Source organism: Berghia stephanieae, chromosome 5, assembly GCF_034508935.2.
Source record: "Berghia stephanieae isolate SIO BIC M18660-M18661 chromosome 5, UCSD_Bste_1.3, whole genome shotgun sequence".
Taxonomy (NCBI): domain Eukaryota; kingdom Metazoa; phylum Mollusca; class Gastropoda; order Nudibranchia; family Aeolidiidae; genus Berghia; species Berghia stephanieae.
This window is the reverse complement of record NC_088364.1, coordinates 75,218,029-75,242,028: the sequence shown is the minus strand read 5'-3', so window position 1 is coordinate 75,242,028 and position 24,000 is coordinate 75,218,029. Positions and strand designations below refer to the sequence as shown.

Here is a 24,000-nt window from a genome sequence, read left to right as displayed (position 1 = left end):
ATGACCTACCATGGCAACCCAGTAAAATGTCACGGTACACCAGAAGCCAAATGGTGAACTCAAAGCCAAAATAATTAAATAAAAGTTTAGTTATTTGAGCTTTATATAGCGCAATATCCACTAAATGTGCTCAAAGCGCTTTACAAGGGGTCCCAGGCCAACAGCAACATTTAACATGTAGGACGGGTTATGCCGCCTGTTAGTTGATATTTCTATTTTTCAGATAAAGACAACGCTGTTAACGGCCAGGTACTCATTTTACACCTGAGTATGGTGAGAGAATGTGAGTAAAGAGCCTTTTCCAAGGACTATGCGCTGAGTGCAAGGCTCGAACCCAGGACCTTCCGATCCGAAAGTGAGTGTGATACTACTAGACCACATAGCCGCTCATATTCGCATTTCAGAAACTATATCCATGATCCATGATCCTCAACAGATAGAACGAAATTGACATTAGTCAGCAATTTGTTAATGATTTTAGCCAGCCATTTTTATGAGCAGTTCTCACTAAATTGTATTAATCAGACTATAAACGTTTAAGGTTACACATAGTTTTGTGTTATGATACGTTATATCCAGCTGGCAAAATGTGAGTTTTTGGGAGAAATGCACAGCATCAATAAACACATAAATGTCACCAAAGTTTCATATCTTAGACTATAGATTCAAGATTCAGTATCTAAATAGACCTGACATAACACTATTTTGAGATGGTGGGTCACATAAAGAGATGTCAACCTCAAGAATACCAAATGTGTAATTTTCAACAGAAAGATTGTGTAATCCTGCTAGTTCTCCATTTTATGAGTTCAATTGAATGCCTGTTCGCATTGCCGTGACACTGCTTAGGGACAATGACAATATGGGTTTGCCAAAGTTACGTTATTTTTAAAGATTTTGTGCGTCTATGCAGTCTTGTGGTATAACACTTGCTTTCGGATCAGAAGGTCCTGGGTTCAAGCCTCGCTCGGCGCATAGTTGAGTCCTTGGAAAACGCTCTTTACTCACATTCTCTCACCGTATTCAGGTGTAAAATGAGTACCTGGCTGTTAACAGCATTGTCTTTGTCCGAAAAAAAAATGGTAATACCACCTAACAGGTGTCATGTCACGTCCTACGTGTTGCTGTTGGCCAGGGACCCCTTGCAAAGCGCTTTGAGCATGTTTAGTGGATATTGTGCTATAAAAAAGTTTTTTTTTTGGTTTTTTTTTTTAAAGATTTTAATATATTTCATAATGGCATTAATTTTATGTAAAAAATTTGTAATTTTCATAACAGATGGAATACCTGCAATAATAACAAAAATAATAAAAAATAAATTGTGTAATCCTTACGGTGAATTCAGTATCAGTGACTGTCGTTAAATCAGCACCTTGTTTGAGGGTTATGGCGCCAGAGTTGTCGATGGTAAAGAAGGTCACGGCATTTCCATCACCTATCATTTTGGTTGTCGTCACATTGAAGGGTTTCTGTTTGTATGATGATAATGGCACATTAGTGGTACTTGTGGTACTAATCATTTTTTAAAACAGCGTTACATGGATAATATAATGATGATAATGTTAATGACGATGGTGATGAAAACGACACCAATGACAATGATGACAAGGATGAGGACGAGGACAACGACGACGATGACGACATCAACAACAACAACAATAATAAGGATAATAATAATAATAATAATAATAATAATAATAATAATAATAATAATAATAATAATAATAATAATAATAATAATAATAATAATAATAGTATAAAAACAAATAGCCATAGAGTTAGTTCAATAATTTGCAAAAGACGGATTTGATCTTAAAGCGTTTAATATAATAAAGTAATAAAAATTTGAAAAAATATATCTTTATAAATATATACAATAAAAAGAAAGAAATAGCGGCCATTTTAAAAAATGTATTTGTGACCACCCGATAATATATCACTTTATTTAGAATTGTCCATGTCTATAGTTTTAGCATTTTGAGAGCTAATTTTGTTTTTCCATGACGCTTGCAGCATATTTAGGTCATATCAGCACCAGTTAAAATGAAGAAATTGGGATAGTAAAACAAATTATAGAATTACAATTAAAAGCGCAAGAGAAAAGTAATACATAGGGGAATGGTAAAATAGAAAATAGATTTTGATTCCAAGAGAATAAGATCAGTGTACTTAGTTTGAGAATACATGAAAGTCTCATCCAGACACAAGCACAGAATCCAACTAAGAGGAACACACTAAAATGCTTACATTATACATTCAGAACAGCAAACATACAATACATAATAGAGAGGTGATTTACAATGTAAAAAATATCTCCCAAAACTACGACATATTTGACTACAAGAGATGAAGTGAGTAGAAAAGTGCCGAAGACAACAGAGAATAAAAATTTTTCGCGGGTTGATGGGGTTTGAACCCGCAACCTTATTGGTACGACAGCTCCGCCTGGCCGGTGAGAGTGTGACTCTACCGTATGAGCTATCCACGAACCCAAAAAAATTTGTATCTAACTCAGGTCACTCATTACTAGATCCCTCTATAACCATATTTGACTGTTTTCCTCCTGCGAAGCACACTGTCCAGGGAATAGACAAAACAAAGGAATCTCATTCCAAGACAGAGAGAAGGTAAGTTGGAAAACAGAAATTGGGGTATATAGAAGACACAGTAAGTGACCTTCATGTCCACTATGGGAGGTCAGGAACCCCACCCAATAATAGAATTTGATAATATTATATATATATTTATGAGTGTTGTTCGGTACTCGTAGGTACAAAAGTGCTCGATAATGATGGTTAGAGCTAATATAGAATACAAATTGTCACTCACATTATATGGCCGAGACGTTCGTGTCTATGGGCTTATTCCACGTCCTCAGTCGGCGTAATGTCCGAAGACATTACGCCGACTGAGGATGTGGAATAAGCCCACAGAAACGTACGTCTCGGCCATATAATGTAAGTGACAATTTGTATTCTATATATATATATATATATATATATATATATATATATATATATATATATATATATATATATATGTATATATATATATCTTTGTATATAAGAATACATATTATGTCTAATTCATTTGTGAACACTTACAACTGTGTCGGGATCTGAAGATTGCAGACTGTAAATGACATTATTCGGTATCCAGTTCTCAGAAATGAGCCGCTCCGTGGCAAGTCCAGGCTCAAATTGTGGTGCTCTGTTACGTATGACATTTATTCTAATAGTAGCCTCATTGGTAGCACGCCGCGGAGGTGTTCCGCCATCTTGTGCTGTGACAGTTGCCTAGAGTGACATAAAAGAATAAACATTTTTTATGACGTCAAAATCCTCTCTCTCTCTCTCTCTCTCTCTCTCTCTCTCTCTCTCTCTCTCTCTTCCTCCCTCCCTCTCTCTCTTTCTCTCTCTCTTTGTGGTGTAAGCAGGGGTCTGTATGTCTGTCTGTGTGTGTGTGTGTGCGCGCGCGTGCATGTGTGCATGTGTGTGTGTGTGTGTGTGTGTGTGTGTTCGCGAGAGAGTCTGTATGCAAGCGTACACCTATGTTAAGTATATATGATCAAGGGAATATGTGTGGAGAACTATTAGCGCCTATGAGATGTCATTGTAAAGAGTTTTGAGCACATATAGTGGATATTGCACTATATAAAAGATCCAAGTTTTTTACTTGTAAAATTAGATTCAACTGAAAGCTTACCTCAAATTTGACAACATTCCTATCAGGGTAGTTGACCTGCCACTGTTTAGCGAAGACCTCACCAGTGACTGGGTTAATACCAAAATACGTTTGAAAGTCATTTGTTGGATTCAACAAGGAATATGTCAAGGTGCTATAAGGGGCCTGAAAATGATAAACAAAAGTACATATTATAAAAGTAGTCCTTCATAGCCATAAGGACCATAGAACCAGAGTTTATCCCTGTTTCTGTAGGTTCAAACAGAAAATAGCAGTCTACTGAAAAGTAATTTCCACAAGATCTAACAGACCCAGCCACTCAACCATGGGTGCGATCAATATGGAGGGCATTTTTTTTAGTTATAAAAGATGTATGGTGCTCTTTATACTTTACCCACTCCTTAGCACTACAGGGAAATTGTCACACTCGTTACAATTCATTGAACATTTTTCTATTTCAGATTTAGAAATCACAAAATTCAAACAAAAATCTTAGTCATAACTATAACAACTAAATGCTGTTTTGCTTCACAAAATTATGTATAGTATGCCCTTAGTGAAGACATTCATTTTTGTGTTTGGTAAGTATGACATTTCGGGGAAAAAATATCCTGAAAATGGTCGGTAATGAGAGAGTTAAAGGCCACATCCAAATCTTGTAAAAAAAAAAACAAACAAAATGTCAACTGTCAGGTTATATAATTACGAGTTGTATAGCTCAGTGCATCTATTACTCTAAGGTCAAGCATGTTTAGAGGTAAAGAAAAGTGAAATGGTTCAAGAGAAAGAATTAGATATAGCAGCAATCGACAAGTCAGCCCATCCTGAGGCTCACTAAAGTCTCACATTGACATCAAATAAATATTGATGAGAGAGAAAAAAAGGTCATCCCTCACAGAAAAAAAGACAAATTCACACTTATCTATCTCACAAACTTCAGCTTGGCCCTAGAAAAAAATCTCATTCAGTTGCAAGGGCAATAACTCGCATAGAAAGAGACTACAGATAAAGGAAGGTGAGAGCAAATGATTTATTTTTTTAAATTATACTTCTTGATTGTGTTTGTTTTTGAGTTTTATGACGCATGTGATATTTTAGGCCATTTGAGCGCCAGTAAAGAGAGAGAAAGTGAGATAGTAAAAAAAAAATATTGATTTACAAAAGTATTCAAGCAGAGGTAAAAAAAAAAAAAGAGGGGGGGGGGGGAACTGGTTTAAATAAGGACCAGATGTAGATTCCAAGAGCAAACTATCAAAGATATCACTTAATAGTCCCATCTCAAATGCTTACAATACACGATACTGAAAACAAAACAAAAAGTAGAATAGACTACATAACAGAGACATGATCTACAAGGAAAATAACATCTCCAAAAACACATTTGACTGTTTCCCTCTCAGTTAAAAGAGTTTCTGGGCAGGACCGGGACAAAACCAAGTACTCTCATTCCAAGACAGAAATTAACCTGGAAAAGTAAATTTAAGGGAAAACAAACACAGCATCAGTGATCTTCCTGCCCAAAACGGGATATCTAAAAACCCCGCCCAGTATTTGTACTTTAATAGCAAAATAAATGTGTATACTTACATAACCGTCATTATCAACTGCTTTGACAGTAAAAATGGTTTCACCCACAGGTTTAGTCTCAAGAATGGTATTCTCATACAGCAATGTAACAAAGCGTGGAGCCTCCAGATTGTGATCAACATTTACCAACAGTTCTTTAGTCTCACCCAGACGAGGGGTGCCTCTATCCAACACTTGAATTCGAAGCTGAAATTTGATGTTGAAAAAAGGAAGAACCTTGAAATTTTGTTATAAACATTCAATGGATATGATCGTTGATATTATTAGTATTGTTGTTGTTGTTATATTATTATCATTATCATTATTATTATTATTATTATTATTATTATTATTATTATTATTATCATCATTATTATATGATGATGACGATGATGATGACAACGACGACGATGATGATGATGATGATGAAGATGGTGATGGTGATGAAGATGGTGATGATGATGATGATGATGATGATGATGATGATGATGATGATGATGATGATGATGATGATGATGATAGCAGCACGAGTTATGATGGTGATGGTAATAAAGGTGGTAATGATGGAAGTGATGACTTTGAGGTGTTTACTTAAATAGCAATGACCATGGTAAGGATGTTGAAGTTGACTTCAGAACAATACCAACTAAATAAATTAATTTTTTTTCTGGACTAAAATTATAATTCTTAAAATTCTGAATAAAATAAGGTAGCTAATATATTTTCTTATCAACAAAATGAGTATTACTATTCGCTATTTATTTGTTATTAATCCTCAACTAATCTAAAAATTGAGAATTGACAAACTGTATTATGTTTCAAAATCTTACTCGGTAGAGACTTTTGCTGCTCAGAGACAAGGATTTCTTCACAGTAAGAACACAGGTGCCCTCGTTGAGATCAAAATAGTCCTGGGCATCCAAATCACCAACCAAATAGTATCCGACTTGGCTGAATGGTGCCTGGGAACAAATACAACACATTTAAATCATTGTCTCCTTTATGGTGATCCATTGAATGAATTATCATTTATTTAATCATATCATTAAGTGGAGGGTGATAAGGGGGGGTACCTTGACACAACTCGTTCACATCATTGATCCCCTGATGGAGGTACTCTCACTCCATCTTCTTTCCACTGCTATTATCTATCTTATCTTCTTAAATTATGACAAACGTTGACATATATTAATGATTTTAACTTTTCGTCCATTGGATTTATAAATTAATCAACAGAACTACTAGTTTTTCTCCTGTCCTTTATTTAAAAATGACAACGGGCATAAGTTATGTTGTTTGTTTTTAAGGGTTTTACGGCAATTACAACACATTAAGGTCATATCAGTGCCAATAAAAATGAAGAAAATGGGACAGTAAAAAGTTCTTGAATTACAATGAAAGCATCCAAGAATGCGGCAGACAACGAGGAATCGATTCGACGAGGGTACAGATGTCGATTCGAAGAGTACGCTATCAAAGTACTTAGTTTGGGATCACTAAATGTCTCATCCTGACACAAGCACAGGTTCTGCCAAGAGGAACACCTTCAATTGTTTACAAATCATACATATGTAAAAGTAAAAATAATACAGTACATAACAGAGAGATGATTTACAAGGGAAAAAATATCATCTCCCAAAACTAACTATACATTTGACTGTTTCCCTCCCAGCCTGGGTATACGGTCAGGGCCAGGACAAAACCAAGTAATCCCATTCCAAGACAAAGACAGAAAGCAAATTGGAAAACAGATGTAAAGGGATAGACGACACAGTATGTACCTCCCTGCCCACTATGGGAGGTCAGAAACCCCGACCAGGGGCATTAGTTATAACCAGGGGAAAATTAATTCTTTCACCCAGGAAAGTGTGTTGTAAAAATATATTCATTTTCTCCACATCGTGGTGCTGCATTTGGTCTCATTATATTATGTTACATGGAGTATGAACTGAAAACAATGGTTAGGCTGTATGCATCGCAAACTTCAGACCGTGTAAAGGGCTCTTTACTGATATTCTCTCACAATGCAAATTTGAAAAATGAGCAACTGGTGGGAAACAGCCAATGTCTAAAAAAATGTATAGGACCTTCCAAGCATCATCTTCAATCCTATAATAGTTTAAGTATTGCGATTGGTTTGAAAGCTGTCAGAAAGGCACGGGACAAACCAAGGAAGTCCTGGATAGGAAATGTGGAGGCAACAATTGGCAAAAAGATAATCAACTGCTCGGTAATGGCCCTTGAGCGTAAAGAATGGTGTCCTATGACATTTAACCTCTGTAGGGAGACAGTACTCTGGTAAGATAAGGTAAGGTAATTGGTTCGAAACCCATTGTTAAAAGCTTTGAGCACATTAAGTGGAAATTGCGAAATTCCCAAGTTGATGATAATATAATAATAGTATGCATAGCTAATTTCTTGACAGGAGAAGCTTTAGGATTTACACGAAACGGTATTCTCAATTCCATTGGGGACTGCTTTAAAATGATATCTAAAAGTTATAGGGGCCAAATAAGAAAAAGAAACGATGGCTGACAAAGCACATTTTTTCAAGATTAGATAACCTATCGATTTCTATAACTAATCTCACCTGAGTATCAGGATCAGAAGATGAGCATGTGTAAACACTAACAAAGCGAGGTTGGCTACTAGTCAGGTTCAATGTTGTAGGATCCAGCGTGAGGGCTGGGGCTTTGTTTCTTGTGATTTTAACAGTTAAAGTAAATGCATTGCTGGTCAAGCCACCATCGTCCCTCAACGTGTATTTCAACTGTTGATATTTTTCAAACATAATAGTATTAATGATCATAATAATAATAAAAATAATAATAACAATAATAATAATAATAATAATAATAATAATAATAATAATAATAATAATAATAATAATAATAATAATAATAATAATAATAATAATTTTAACAAAATAATAATACTAATACTAATACTAATACTAATACTACTACTACTACTACTACTACTACTACTACTACTACTACTACTAATAATAATAATGATAATGATAATGATAATAATAATAATAATAATAATAATAATAATAATAATAATAATAATAATAATAATAATAATAATAATAATAATAATAATAATAATATTAATAATAACGAACTACCCATTTTTCAAGTTCATTAAACTTTCAGCTTGTCCAAACAACAAAACAGTTGAAAAAATAATTATTATTATGATTTTCAAGGCATTAGTTCAAGGATCTTTCCAGAGAGACTAGACCATTTAAAAGCCTTTGAAACAAATAAGTTTAATATGAAGTAATATCCTATCTTCAAATCTGTGTGTTTCATAACCATATTTTTTACTTTTCATAAGGTAATATTTCCAATATAAGATTGTTTGCGACAAGACCATAGGAGCTAGTTCTTAAAAGGTAATGTTTCCATTTCGAAGATTGTTTGCAACAAGACGATATGTGTTACCTATCAAAAGGTAACATTTCCATTTTTAATATTTGTTTTTCACAAGAGTATACTTGTTATCTATATGCTGCATGAAAATGACAAACAATTCTTTTAAGACTATATTACATAACAGAGCCTTTAAATTATGACAAAAGAATCCAATTTTCTCAAAAAGCCAAGTGATATACCACATAGTCAGCTCATCTTGTCATAATTAAGAAAAGCTGTGCTACTGCAAATATAATCTTCATCAATATTTTTCTATTATCCCGATATTGCTTGCCCGTATTAAAATTATTAAACATAGCATTATACTGATATTACCTGCCGTTACTATATACTTTTAATGTACTATTATACTGATATTGTCTGGCTTTACTAAAAGTTCTTAATGTACTATTATACTGATATTGCCTGCCGTTACTAAAGAATTTTAATGTACTATTATACTGATATTGTCTGGCTTTACCAAAAGTATTTAAACTTTTATACGATATTGCCTGCCTTTATCAAAAGTTTTAAATGAACTAGTATACTGATAATGTCTGCCTTACTAAAAGTTTTGTTAAAACGTTATCTATGATTTTCTCTTTCTATATTTATGCTAATATATAATTGTAGTTCCAGTCATATCATGACAGTTACAAGAAATATATATATATATATATATATATATATATATATATATATATATATAGTTAAATAAATAAACAAAAACTTACAGTGTAAGTGTCAAATGCCGTGGCCAGCAAGCTCCTACGAACTGATACTATACCATTGCTTTCCAGAAGAAACATATTTGAATTGCCAGCGTCGGACACATAAGTCACTTGGCTTCCAAACTACAAACGAAAACAAAAGAGTGCTTTTGTAGTTACTATCATTACCACCACCACTACCACCACCAGTAGCATTTACTTTCACTGATGTTGATTTAAAAAAAAAAAAGAGTAAAACATTTTTAAAAATATATAATGCAATATCTACAAAATCTGTTCAAAGCACTTTATAAGGAGTCCTTACCCATCACCAACACTTCGGTTGTGAAACGAGACATGACGATAGTAAAGCAATATTACAGTTGTTTTCTTTTTCAGACAAAGAAAATGCTGTTATTGACCAGGTACTCATTTTACACTTAATTATAGCGAGATAATTTGAGTACAGGGCCTTGTCTAATGCCTCAACTTTGTGCCGTTCAGAGTGAGTCTCAAACCAAGGACTTACACGTCTGATGAAAAGTGTCATTCCCAAAAGTCTCCACAAACTAATATTATCTACAGAGAGCAAATTATGTGGTTTAACTATAAAGATTTTTAAAGCTCGAGCCTCAGAAGATATTTCTATTTCATGTCAAAACAGACCATTGAGCGATATAAGTAGCTAAGTATGATATTGTCCTATGTAAACACACCACAAACTTCATAAAACAAAGTTAAACTTGGGCACATTGGGATAATCAGTACAGTACAAATTATATTTAAGTTTAATTAGGGAAAGGTATACAATAGCTCAAAGGCCAAACACACACATAAAATGTGTAATGGACAAGTATTTTATCAAACAAAGATGAATTTCGTAAGAATTTTCGGCTCACGATGCCCAGTATGTATCTTTGAAGGAAAAAGGGTGGTGCCAGAGGACCTATTTTCAGTAATTTGGAGAATTTTTTGACCCGGCTGAGGAAAAAAATGTTCACTTAGAAAACCATAATATTTAAAAAATCTTAAGTAGGTAAGTTTTTCACACTGAGCCACTTCTCTTAATTTTGCTCTATTACAGAGAAAACATTTCTATCACAGGTGGACATAATTATTATGTTACAGAGCCACAACCTAGCACCATCTCACACCACAAAAAGGTTGAATCTTCAGTACTGACGCTGCAGCAGTATGGATTGCAATGGATTGGGGTACATTTCCCAATAAATTGATTAAATTGTGCGGCTATGTGGTCTAGTGGTATGACACTCACTTTCGGATCGGAAGGTCATGGGTTCGAGCCTCGCGCTCGGCGCATAGTTGAGTCCTTGGAAAAGGCTCTTTACTCACATTCTCTCACCGTACTCAGGTGTGAAATGAGTACCTGGCCGTTAACAGCGTTGTCTTTGTCCGAAAAATTGTAATATCACCGAATAGGCGTCATGTCCCGTCCTACATGTTAAACGTTGCTGTTGGCCAGGGACCCCTTGTAAAGCGCTTTGAGCATGTTTAGTGGATATTGCGCTATATAAAAGCTTAAGTAAAAAATTAAAGCTCAATTAAATTTTTAACTTACTCCCGTATCTGGATCTCGAGCAGGGTTGAATAAGTTGTAGACTGTTGATCCAGGAGGATATATTTCTTGGATTTCGACTTGATCTCTACTTACAGTCCAACTTGGAGGACTTAAATTTCTATTGACGTTGATAGTGAATACTTCCTCCTTTGGTGTGGCACAATAGTTATCCCAGGCAGCAATTCGCAGCTTATCGAGAGAAAAGAAAAAATGAAGTGATAATTGTGATATTTGACTTTACAGTATTATATGGATATATGATTGTTTACAATACCCTTTGTGGTTTGTATAATAGTCTATGCAAATGTCAAACGTTATGTTATTTGAGATAAAAGAAAAGTCCAATACTGAGCCTTAGATAAGCAGAGAAAAGAAAAATTGTGTTTTTGGCCCTTAATGTTGTAATATAAAATGATAATTTTATGAAGGATTATTTAAACAATTTACTCCCCCCACCCCCCCCCCCCCACCCCCTACCATCACATTTTCACGTCAACCACCTAAACTACTTGCCACTCCATCATTTTTTTAATGTTAAGTGATAAGTAAGTAAACAATTTTTTTTAAAATAAAAAAACTGACGCGAGGTTATGTGGCCCTGTGGTACGATACTCACTTTTGGGCGTAAAGGTCCAGGGTTCAAGTCCCATTCTGCACAGCGCATAGTTGAGTCATTGAAAAAGGCTCTTTACTCACATTCTCTTATTGTACTCATTTGTAAAATAAGTTTCTGGCCATTACAAGCAGTGCCTCTGTCGGAAAATTGTAATTTTGCCTTACAGGCATCCGACATGTTGAGTGTTGCTGTTGTCTACAGACCAGTTATAAAGCGCTTTGTGCACGTTTAGTGGATGTTGTGCTGTATAAATGCTTGAGTATTTTTTATAGAACAATATTGTTGCGTCAACCTAAGGGTAAAGTACATACAATTTAGTGTCCAAGGCAGAGTTTGTACAATATCCGACTTTGCACAATGTCAAGCAAATACCTACTGAGATTGATTAAAAAATGAATGCATGACTTCAGCAAAAAACTCTAATCCCAGCATGATTTGTTGAGTGATAAATTTTAAACACATCAACCCTCTCAACTTAAGTCAACACCGTTCATAACTTATGGCCATGATCTGATGGTGTAAGTACAAAACGATTGTAAAAGGAAGCAACTAGTTCACGCACAATAAAAACTTGATTATGTTCAAGTAGTGTTATTTATGAGAATGTATGGTGGAATTTAAGAAAAAATGGTTCCTAATAACAGTAGCACTGTTGGCTTAAGACGTTTCTGTTACATGAAACAAATAGTAATAATTTCTTGAGAGAAGTCAGTATATCAATAATAATAATAATTTCTTGAGAGAAGTCAGTATAAAACCAGGAGTAATTTCTTGAAAAAAGTCAGTAAATCACTAAATAATTTCTTGAGAGAAGTCAGTATATCACAAGTAATAATTTCTTGAGAGAAGTCAGCATATCACTAGTAATAATTTCTTGAGAGAAGTCAGTATATCAATAATAATAATTTCTTGAGAGAAGTCAGTATATCAATAATAATAATTTCTTGAGAAGTCAGTATATAACCAGTAATGATTTCTTGAGAGAAGTCAGCATATCACTAGTACTAATTTCTTGAGAGAAGTCAGTATATCAATAAGAATAATTTCTTGAGAGAAGTCAGTATATCGATAATAATAATTTCTTGACAGTATATCAATAATAATAATTTCTTGAGAGAAGTCAGCATATCACTAGTAATAATTTCTTGAAAGAAGTCAGTATATCACTAAGTATTTTTCTCCATATCCAACAGCCCTAGCTACTTATCCACTCAGAGATAGAGAGAGGAACAAAAATAGAACTCAAATATGGTCCCTTTACATGTGAGTTAGGTTTTCTATCCATTGAGTAACACCGTATAGACACTTAGATGTTTTTTTGTTTTTAAGGGTTTTGCTGCGCTTGCAACACATTAAGGTCATATCAGCGCCAGTAAAAAGAAAGAAAATGGGATAGTAAAAAGTTCTAGAATTACAATAAAGCATCCAAGAAAAGGGAAGACAAAGGGGAATTGGTTCAAATCAGAAACAGGTGTAGATTCCAAAAGCACTCTATCAAAGTACTTAAGTTTGAGATCACTAAAAGTCTCATCCAGACACAAGCACAGGTCCCCGCTAAGAGGAACACACTCAAATGTTTTACAAATCATATATAAAATAAAGAAAGCATAATACAGTGCATAACAGAGAGATGATTTACAATGAAAAAAATATCATCTCCCAAAACTAACTATACATTCGACTGTTTCCCTCTCCGCCCGGACCAGGACAAAACCAAGTAATCTCATTCCAAGACAAAGACAGAAAGCATGTTGGAAAACAGATATAAGGGGATAGAAGACACAGTATGTACCTCCTTGCCCACTATGGGAGACATGTGAGTTAGGTTTTCTATCCATTGAGTAACACAGTATAGACACTTAGATGGCCATGCCTCACGGACAGTTGTCATAATGTAAACAGTGGCTGTGATTGGTAAACATAGTGAACAACACACATTTTACTCTTGGTGGTATGTGTCTAAGTAAAATACCCACGATTCTACCATTTAGTCATCTGAACCAACACAGATAATCATGTGCACATGTAAAGATTTATAATACTATCGAAAAAATAATATGATAACTAGTCACCCATTTGACGGTATAAAAACAATAACAATTATAAGAGAGAAGTCGATTTCATTCACGTTATTCTTTACAAACAATCAACTATGTCCGAGCATGTGTAAAGGTGTGTCACAAATTCCATGTTTTGGTAAAAAATCTACTGGTTAATTTGCTTCATTTATGAAAACTGTGCATTGCAAATGAAGGAAATTTCACCAGTTTAACAAAAAGAGGCAGAAGAAATCTTATAAAATTAAATCGTAATTTTTTTTTTTACAATTTTGATGCGTTGATTTACCTTGTAAATTTTAGCAGTGTCAGATACCATCTGTGGTAGAGGAATTACTTCTCCGTTAGCTCGGTTGAAGGAGAAGAATCGCTGGACATTGTCATCACCCACAAGCGTCAGTGTCACTGTGTTGTACTTTGACTGAAATTAAATAATCAAAAGGGCGTATCAATCTGGTGCCAGTTTAATAATACATACATAGCATGCATAGTACATGCAAAAATACAAACATGCTGAAAAAAAATTATTATTATCATTATTATTATTATTATTATTATTATTATTATTATTATTATTATTATTATTATTATTATTATTAATATTATTATTATTAAGAATGATATCATCATCAACCCTCTTTTTGTCATAATGTTAATCATCATCATCATCATCATCATCATCATCATCATCATCATCATCATCATCATCATCATCATCATCATCATCATCATCATCCTCATCATCATCATCATCATCGTCATCATCAACATAATCACCATCATAATCCTCACCATCATCGTCATCCTCATCTTAGTCATCGCCTTCATCGTCAAATGGATAACTCATTATTTTGTATGAAGAAATTAAATTAAACCCATTTAAGCCTTATTGAAAATAAAATCCATTTATCTCAGAAATGAGATTAAAATAAAAGCTTAAAATGGTTGATAATCTTTTGTTAAAGTATTTAATCTACCCCACTAAATTACAACACAAAAAAAAAGTTGTAGCTTAAATTCATTTGTTCAATATTTACCACAGTATCACTGTCTGTTGCTTTTATAGTGACAATAACACCTGTTTTATCCTGGTCGATGTCAATGACCTTATTCACATTGTCAAAGATTGGACAGTTTTGATTGCGATTAACTTGAATATTAACAGTGGCTTGGATATCACCACGAAGTTGTGGATTACCTCTGTCAACTATGCTCGGTCTTATCTGGGAATAGAAGAAGAAAAAAAAAATAAGCACAAATTGGTTGAGTTTCGATGTATAACTTTTTTTTTTTGTTTTTTTTGTTTGTTGCTTTAGGTCTCTTCCAACACAATTGAGGTTATATGAGAGACCGCTGAAACAAAAAAACAAGCAATCTAACAAAAATAGTACAAATGTAAATCAAAATCATAACCTGAAGATATAAGCTAAATTATAAATAACCAAGAGCAAACAGGCAGAAGATTTACAGAAAAAAAATATCCCCTGTCAAAAATACAATCACAAACCAAAGAAGCAGGATAGGATAGTAAAGAGAAGAAGAAACGACATCACTATCGGATCGTACACCCATGCGAACATCATAGGTATATGATTCAAGGGTGATGCTCCCATCCAACCACCCGCATGTATAACTTTAACAACATTTGAAACAGACAACATATTATTTACATCAGGAATTTGCTGTAAGAGAAAGAAATTTGAAAAATTCAGAGTCATATTCCTTCTACAGACAAAATAAAAATTCAGTACATTTTTTAAACAAAAAAACCCCCCAAAAAAACAAAAACAAATAAAGTATCCAGAAAATAATGTTCACCAGCTCAAAATACATGCGCTCTATCATGATTCTACTCAAATATTACTTTTAAATGCTTTTGAATCACTGAGGTGAAGATCAATTTGTTTTGGGTCACATATCCATATCTGAGTAAACAATATTTCTATTAATTTCCCTTTAAAAATAATCCAAATTGGCTATATCTTCAGCCCTTGAAAAATTATTTTTACGTATGTTGCCAAGAATAATGAACAAATAAAACTAGGCCATTCATCCCAATGTGAACACAAACATTCACTCCATTGGCAAGTAATTGTGCGGCTATGTTGTCTTGCGGTATGACACTCGCTTTCAGATCAGAAGGTCCTTGGTTCAAACCTCGCTCAGCGCATAGTTCAGTCCTTGGAAAAGACTCTTTACTCACATTCTCTCATCGTCCTCGGTAGTAAAATGAGTACCTGGCCATAACAGCATTGTCTCTGTCCGAAAAAGATTGTATTATCGCCTAACAGGTGTCAATTCTCATTCTACATGTTAAGTGTTGCTATTGGCTTGGGACCCCTTGTAAAGCACTTTGAGCAAGTATAGTGAATATTGCACTATAAAAAAGCTCAATTCTTTTTTTTAAAAGTAACTTACTACTACGCTATTCACTCAACATATATCTTACAGCAAGACAATAAGCGCACTATTTTTTTTCAAGAATACTTGTCATATTCTATATTAAATATAATAAAATATGTGGGATCAATAACCGAAAAACATTTTTATGTAGAAAGAGCAATAGCATTTTAAATATTACATTTAAGTTTTTAAATCTACACATTCCTCTCTGTGTTCAAAATCTCAACATGCGTGTATGACTTTCTTTTCATATTTATTTCTTTTAAAACAATTTTGAAACAATAGACGCTTTCAAATAAAGCTTTTCTCAAGCTTCACTTTACATTTGCAATTGATCATTTTAGTTCTTTCTAATAACGAAAAAATGGAGTTAAGAAATATTTTAAATTGAACTTACTGTATAGGTAGTCTGTGCATCTAATTCAAGATCCTTGATGGCAAACACTTTGCCTGATTCATCGACATCGAAATATTCATTCGAAGGCTCCAGTACAAAGTAATAAGCATTCCATGGATTCTGTGTCAAGGAAAAAGGTTATCAAATATTAGAACACCGTAAACACAATAAAGAATAAAATAAACAATTCAGAACATTATTATTTGAATTATATAAAGTTTCATGTAAATTCTGTTCCATTTTTAACGGTATAAAGTTGAGACACTTGTCTAAATAGTGCTTGCTATGTTAGAAAGTAATGACCTAAGATCAAAGACATAATAAGGTAAAGTGACAGATCTGCGTGGCCCAGGATAAAGTTCCTCCAGGTCAGAAAGTGAGTGCCCTAAACACATTACCACTTGCACCGACTTTTTATGGTATGTCTATATAGCAATATGTGAATAAATGAATTCGTGGAAAACATTTTTTTTGTCAGAGCACTTTGCAAATTTTTAAAAGTTGTAGACACAAGTCACAATTTAACAACAATAAAAATATAAAGTTTAACTCAATAATTCACGGCATATTACTTTTTTCTACTATTTCCATATAGAACATGATTGTATTTGCTTATCAAAATCATGGCAATATTTAGTTATTATTCACTAGTATTATTATTTAACATTGAAATATTGGGGGAAAAATACATGTAATTTTCAAAATAATTCTCAGATTACTAGATAATGGAAAACTAAATCATACTTTGTGCAAATCTGTCTAGTTATTCCTAATTACACACACTATTACTACATAGACTATAGACAAATGAAAATGCAATCTATACCATAAACCTACCACAATGTAGTCTTACCCCGTTTACCCACCCGCAGTCAAGTAAAATAATAATAGTAGTAAAAATATTTTTAAAATTAACTTTAAAAAATCGAACAAATAAACGATGTTATTGAGGCACTTGGAACAAAGATATATCCACCTGTTTGTCAACGTCCTTTCCAAGCAAATTAGTTCCAATCTGTTCACCCAAGCTGACATGTTCATTAGTGACGAAGTTGTAAGTAAACTGTGTAAACTCTGGTTTGTTTAGGTTACGATTGACAGTGATGACAACTTCTGTGTAGTCAAATAGGCTTGGACTTCCACCATCGTACACTTGAACAGTTAACTGTAAAAAAAATGTGTAACTGATTCAAACTCGGTTGCATTATATAATGAATGTGCACAAAAATATTAAATAGTAAAAACATTTAAATTTGCGAAATGATATTTTAAAGATAAGTATAATTTTTTTTAACGATTCTCGAATTAAAAAAAAAATTAAATTTATACTGCAACAACAAACGTTCCTTTATATAAAACCAAAAAAACTTTATGTTGATTTATCTTTGATGGTCATTTATCTAGCTAAAAAGTATGGAGTAAATACCGATTACTCATCCACATAGCTCAATTCTTACCCTATACTCAGTGCGTGGAACACCTTCAAGAGTTGCTTTCAAGGTCAGTCGGCAATTGTTGTTGTCCACCTTAGAAACGTCAAACAGTTGGAAACCACTTCCCCCCACAGTCTTGTAGTTCAGGACATTGTGAGGTTGCTGTAAATGGAATAAAATTAGATGTATGATGTATAAGGTATAAATTACATGATATGTGGTGATTAGTATTGATTAGGGCCTCTCTCTCTCTCTCTCTCTCTCTCTCTCTCTCTCTCTCTCTCTCTCTCTCTCTCTCTCTCTCTCTCTCTCTCTCTCATATATATATATATATATATATATATATATATATATATATATATATATATATATATCTCAAACATTGTGGTAAATATTTTTTTAAAATAATATATATATATATATATATATATATATATATATATATATATATATATATATATATATATATATATTATTTTTAAAAAATATTTACCACAATGTTTGAGACAGTCTACATTAATGTTTCAGGCTTAATTTGCCATCGTCAGGACTGAGTTGTTTTGTTGACTGTTGTTCAACAGTCAACAAAACAACTCAGTCCTGACGATGGCAAATTAAGCCTGAAACATTAATGTAGACTGTCTCAAACATTGTGGTAAATATTTTAAAAAATAATAATTCGCTCCATTACTACATGTCGAGCACTTTTCGTACCATATTTGTATCAAACACGATTCAGTATATATATATATATATATATATATATATATATATATATATATATATATATATATATATATATATATATATATATATATATATATATATATTATATATATATATATGTGCGTATGTGTGTCACTCTGTGTTTTTATAATGTGTTTAAAAGAAAACTGGGTTTTTTTTTCATTCTATATATTATTGTTTTTCTGACATTTAGCAAATAAAATACGCAACGCATATAATAAGCAATTTATGTGGTTTTAACTCATTGTGAAGCTCTTGTATTTCAACGTATGAGCATACCTTCTATGCCGTAGTTTTAAATTTGACAAAAGTATTACTAACAATATCTTTTTGATGCAGATTAACTTTCACATTTTTGTTTAACAAGCAATTCTTTCACCTCTGATCAAATTTTTTTTCTTTAAAGAAATATATTAGGATTTCCAAAATAAAAACAATTCGTTAAACAAATATTTTTCCTGCGGTTTAAGGAGCATTATGAACAACGATTGTTGATTATTCTGCTCTTAATCTTATATAGCACTGGTAAAGCTTATACAACTTTGAGCAATACAGCTACTGAACGGTGTCAATACTTACATTGCTATCACCATCAGTAGCAGACATGACAAGTTGTAGAGGACCAGTATTAATATTCTCGGGAATGCTGATGGAGTAGCTATCACGAGCCCAAACAGGTGGATTTTTGTTGCGTAGAACTTGAATCTGAACAATGGATGGATTGCTTGACAGGGGGGGACTGCCACGATCAATTGCACGCACTTGGAACTGAAAATAAATATAAGAAAACAATGCATCCAATATAAACATTTATCTTGAAAAAAAATAGAGGAATGATCGACTGTGGAAAGACATGGAAAGAGAGAGAGAGAGAGAGAGAGAGAGAGAGAGAGAGAGAGAGAGAGAGAGAGAGAGAGAGAGAGAGAGAGAGAGAGAGAGAGAGAGAGAGAGAGATGGTTATACGTAACTAAGATAATTGCAAGGTTGAGGTTGCTCGTGATATAAATTATAAAATTAAATGATTACACAATGAAAATATAGCTGAGGTGAAACATTAATTACTTGTTGAGCTGTCTCCATCATAGCTAATGAAAGATTCATACCCTTCTAACAACGGTAACTAATATATGGATTGCAACATTGAATTTAAGACTTAAATAGTAAGCTGGCTCTTAATCTCTATCTTAAAAAAAACACAAAAAAACATGATTTCACTTAATAACATATGTTTGCAAATATGTCTCCATATCATATGAATAGGGTGACTATGTAACATGTTAAAACATCCTAGCATTAATTTCATTCTCTCATCATTCTTAGTTACCAACAATAGAGAACAGTGTGGCACTTATAGTAACAATATAAACATCTAACATGGGGCGCATCATGTTTAAAATGAGGCATCAAATGAACTATTTTGAAACATATTACGCGTGGTGAAATCGTCTAAACAAGTTTCTTTTTAATTCATACCATGTTCCAAGTTGCAATGTATTCTCTTGACATTTCAGATACGAAATTAGCACTCATCATCGTCCTGCCAATTCAATCTAGTATCATTATTTCTTGTTTTAAAAACATCCAGCTACAAAACCTAAGTCAATTATGTACTCACTCTGAAGGAGTCTCGCTTGCATGGATCGAATCTGAGATCTTGGCTTGCAAATATGAATCCTGTGTTCGCATCAATGTCAAAGCATTTCATGCTGCCATCATCGACATTACCTTCTTCCAGCACAAAGTAAACAACGTTGTTTGGAGCCTATGAATGGTAATTGTCATAATAATAATAATAATAATAATAATAATAATAATAATAATAATAATAATAATAATAATAATAATAATAATAATAATTGTCGTCGTCGTCGTCTTTAAGGAGCATTATGAACAATGAATGTTGATTAATCTGCTCTTAATCTTAAAGGCACGGGTAAACCTTATACAACTTTGAGCAATGCAGCTACTGAACATCATCATCATTATCATCATCATCATCATCATCATCATCATCATCATCATCATCATCATCATCATCATCATCATCATCATCATCATCATTATTATTATTATTATTATTATTATTATTATTATTATTATTATCATTATCATTATCATTATTATTATTATTATTATTATTATTATTATTATAATTATTATTATTATTATTATCATTATTATTATTATTAAAATCATTATTTACAAACATTTTGGAAAGAAAAAGACAATTAGGAATCATTAAAAATACGGACTTGCCAACCTTTTTCAACCATTCAAAATGATTTATTATATTAGATCCTCTCATATTTTAGACTAATTTTCTTTTTTTTTTCCCAAAACAAACATAATTTCAAAATATGCTACTACAAAAAATCAGCATAGGCTGAATATATGGAGACTTAGAAAGCTAGTTGAGGGAAGGAAACATCTGTTATTCATGTGACAATCTTCAGTTTGGCTACTCAGATGGGGCAAGAACTATCGACTCATTCACTTTCTTTTGTTTTATTTTTGTTACAAACTTACTTTACTTTTTGCATTCAGCATATTTTGGTCAACATTCCCATAATTTAATCATAATATATTGGGCCTCAAAGCGTATAAAAATATGAGAAATCGAAACTGGTTGGCGAGTCAGGAGAGAAATATGTACCAAAGCATCCTTGTCCTCTGCATTGACATCAAAAATCGTTTCTCCGAATGGCTTTGTTTCATCGATTGAATCTGTGTAACTTGACTGTGTGAGTTCTGGATTTCGGAAGTTAGTTGCAATGTAGACAAATCCAACTGTTGTATCACACAGGTTTCCTCCATCACATACTTGAAGACGAAGCTAAAAAATGTGTGAAAATAATTAGATAAATCAATCGAATTGACAACCACTGATCTATAGCATAAGAGCAATGACGGCTGTCTGAAATTGAAAATAACAAAAGACTCGACTTAAAAGATAATGAAAATGGCAAATTGAATAAAGGAGAGAAAAAGAAATAAAATGAAATGACCATAAACAAAAATATGAACAGCCTTAGAGAATGAAATCAATGAAGTAGATAATATGCGGCTCACTGTCTAAATGTATAATAACAGGGTAAACAAGTTGAACTTTTATATAGCGCAATATCCACTAAATATGCTCAAATTGTCCCAAGTTAACAACATTAAAATGATGATCTATACTTTGAACTTTCACTTTCTAACACGACAGTCATATTATTGCCAATATCAACTTATTAAAACAAGTGTCGTATTTATTTTTATCATTTATTCAATGTTTATCAACTAGATCATCCAACCCCCCCCCCACCCCCCCCCCCCCCCCAAAAAAAAAACACCATTTTAAACTGTTGGGCTTTATATAGAATAACACACAATAATAAATATTTCTGGGATCTGAAAGTCAAAGGTGAGGTAAAGCATTCTTAGATATTTCTCTTATACAGATTTCACTATGTATGTGGCTTCTTTAGTTTCTGTGCACTCAAGCTATCTGTGACCCACCGTCTTTAAACGGTATAATGTGGTGATGATTTTAGACGTTAACATTTTATTGTATTGTCGAAAATATGAAACTGGATTGATTTTCTTTTCTTCATTGTAGTCAATATACATAGTTTATTAAAGTGACAAAACTAAAATTTGAGTCATGTGATCATTTTGACAATAAACCCACATTTTGGAACACGAGTCTCCCCGATATAATACCATTTGGAGATGACAGCTCACATGTGTAATTGGTTTTCCAAAACAAGAGTCAAGAGTAATAATTGCAAGTAAAGTTGTAGATTAGGATAATGTTTTGAAAGTGGTGACGAATCTGCTCTGTTTAACACTAGTTTTACACCCGTAACTAAATGGAAATGATTACATTGCGTGGTTAGTAATGAAGATGTTTCGGATGCGATTTATTTTTTAAAGAGGGCAACGATATACTAAGGGTGATATTTCATTGCCTACAATGACAACAATGTTATTGATAGTGCTTTTGCTTGTGATGATGATGATGATGATGATGATGATGATGATGATGATGATGATGATGATGTTGATGATGATGATGATGATGATGATGATGATGATGATGATGATGATGTTGATGATGATGTTGATGATGATGTTGATGTTGATGATGATGTAAAATGACTACCTGACTATCAACAGCATTGTCTCTGTCTGAAAAAAATTGTAATATCGCCTTACAAGAATCTTGTCTTGTCCTACATATTTAGTGTTGATGTTGGCTAAGGATCCTTTGTATTGCGTTCTGAGCATGTTTAATGGATATTGCGCTATATAAAAGCTCAAGTTTTGCTTTTGTTTTGTTTTTTATTTGTGTGATAGTATAAGCATTATTGATAGTAAAACTACTTGTAGTGGTGGTGGTGGTGGTGGTGGTGGTGGTTATAGGTGTGTTTGGGATGAAGCAGTTATATCAGTAATAGGTGTTGCTACTTGAGAAACATTTTGGTATGAAACTTACCCGGAACACTGTATCGTTTCCTGTGAGGGCATTGCTTACTTCAACTCTACCACTTTGAAGTATTCTGAAAAGATTCTTGGCGCCATCGTCACCGATAATCTTGTATGAAAGCTGGCCAAATATGTTAGACTGTAGAAAAATGAATTATAACAAATCGTAAATTCTCATGAAAGGTTGCATAATTCAAATATAGGCATTTTAAACTGTTTATACCTACAATTTAATATTTTTGTCCGATAATTCATTTTTTATTGACGGATTCTAGCTAAGGCCTAGGGTCGTCTCATTCCAGGATAAGAACAGATAGCAACATAAAGAGTGCAACCTTTAATGGGTATAATAAATAGCAGGAATCAACAAATATTGAAAGCGTGCCTTCTCAAAAAATTAGGAAATAAATAGATGGTCTTAAAATTCTGGAAATGAAAGCAAATAGTAGTGTTAAAGTTAAAATTATTTATACAAGACCTACGTAGACCTTAATCGAATACATAATAAATATATTAGTGGCCAAAAAGCATTGAATTGCTCAAATAGCAATTTTAATTTGAAAAAGTCAAGAAGTATTTTTTTTTTAAACATTTATATTTGTAGGGTATATTATCTCGTATCTTTTTCTCATAGTTGAAATCAGTCTGATTATGTACCAGATTCATCAGATAAAACGAACATACCGAAGGATCTTTATCTTCAGCACTTGCAGTAAAGACACTGGTACCCACACCAAATGCATTGTTCAGCTGCCTGCTGTACGGAGTGTTTGTGAATCTTGGTGGGTGTTGGTTACGAGTAACAGCGATTCTCACAAGAGCATTAGGGTCCGAGCACAGAGGGGTCGGAGCTTCATCACAGGCTTGAATTTCAAGCTGAAAATAATAGAAAAAGAATTAGAATTGGTTATCTAAA

At 33.1% G+C, this 24,000-nt stretch overlaps 1 protein-coding gene across 1 annotated transcript in view; it reads right to left on the bottom strand.

Moving 5' to 3' along the window:
* Positions 1-24,000, bottom strand: part of LOC144973608 (uncharacterized) — a 230,766-nt gene that overhangs the window by 102,096 nt on the left and 104,670 nt on the right. Inside the window, exons 74-91 of the mRNA XM_078916257.1 lie at positions 23,769-23,960; positions 23,095-23,223; positions 21,268-21,447; positions 20,230-20,376; positions 19,194-19,382; positions 17,892-18,029; positions 17,411-17,599; positions 16,435-16,554; positions 14,672-14,857; positions 13,924-14,055; positions 10,962-11,150; positions 9,407-9,526; positions 7,841-8,020; positions 6,081-6,212; positions 5,272-5,457; positions 3,706-3,849; positions 3,105-3,296; positions 1,335-1,469 (exon numbers count right to left, since the gene is read on the bottom strand). Coding sequence (XP_078772383.1) covers positions 1,335-1,469; positions 3,105-3,296; positions 3,706-3,849; positions 5,272-5,457; positions 6,081-6,212; positions 7,841-8,020; positions 9,407-9,526; positions 10,962-11,150; positions 13,924-14,055; positions 14,672-14,857; positions 16,435-16,554; positions 17,411-17,599; positions 17,892-18,029; positions 19,194-19,382; positions 20,230-20,376; positions 21,268-21,447; positions 23,095-23,223; positions 23,769-23,960 — 2,880 coding nt within the window. The remainder of the gene's footprint in view (positions 1-1,334; positions 1,470-3,104; positions 3,297-3,705; positions 3,850-5,271; positions 5,458-6,080; positions 6,213-7,840; positions 8,021-9,406; positions 9,527-10,961; positions 11,151-13,923; positions 14,056-14,671; positions 14,858-16,434; positions 16,555-17,410; positions 17,600-17,891; positions 18,030-19,193; positions 19,383-20,229; positions 20,377-21,267; positions 21,448-23,094; positions 23,224-23,768; positions 23,961-24,000) is intronic.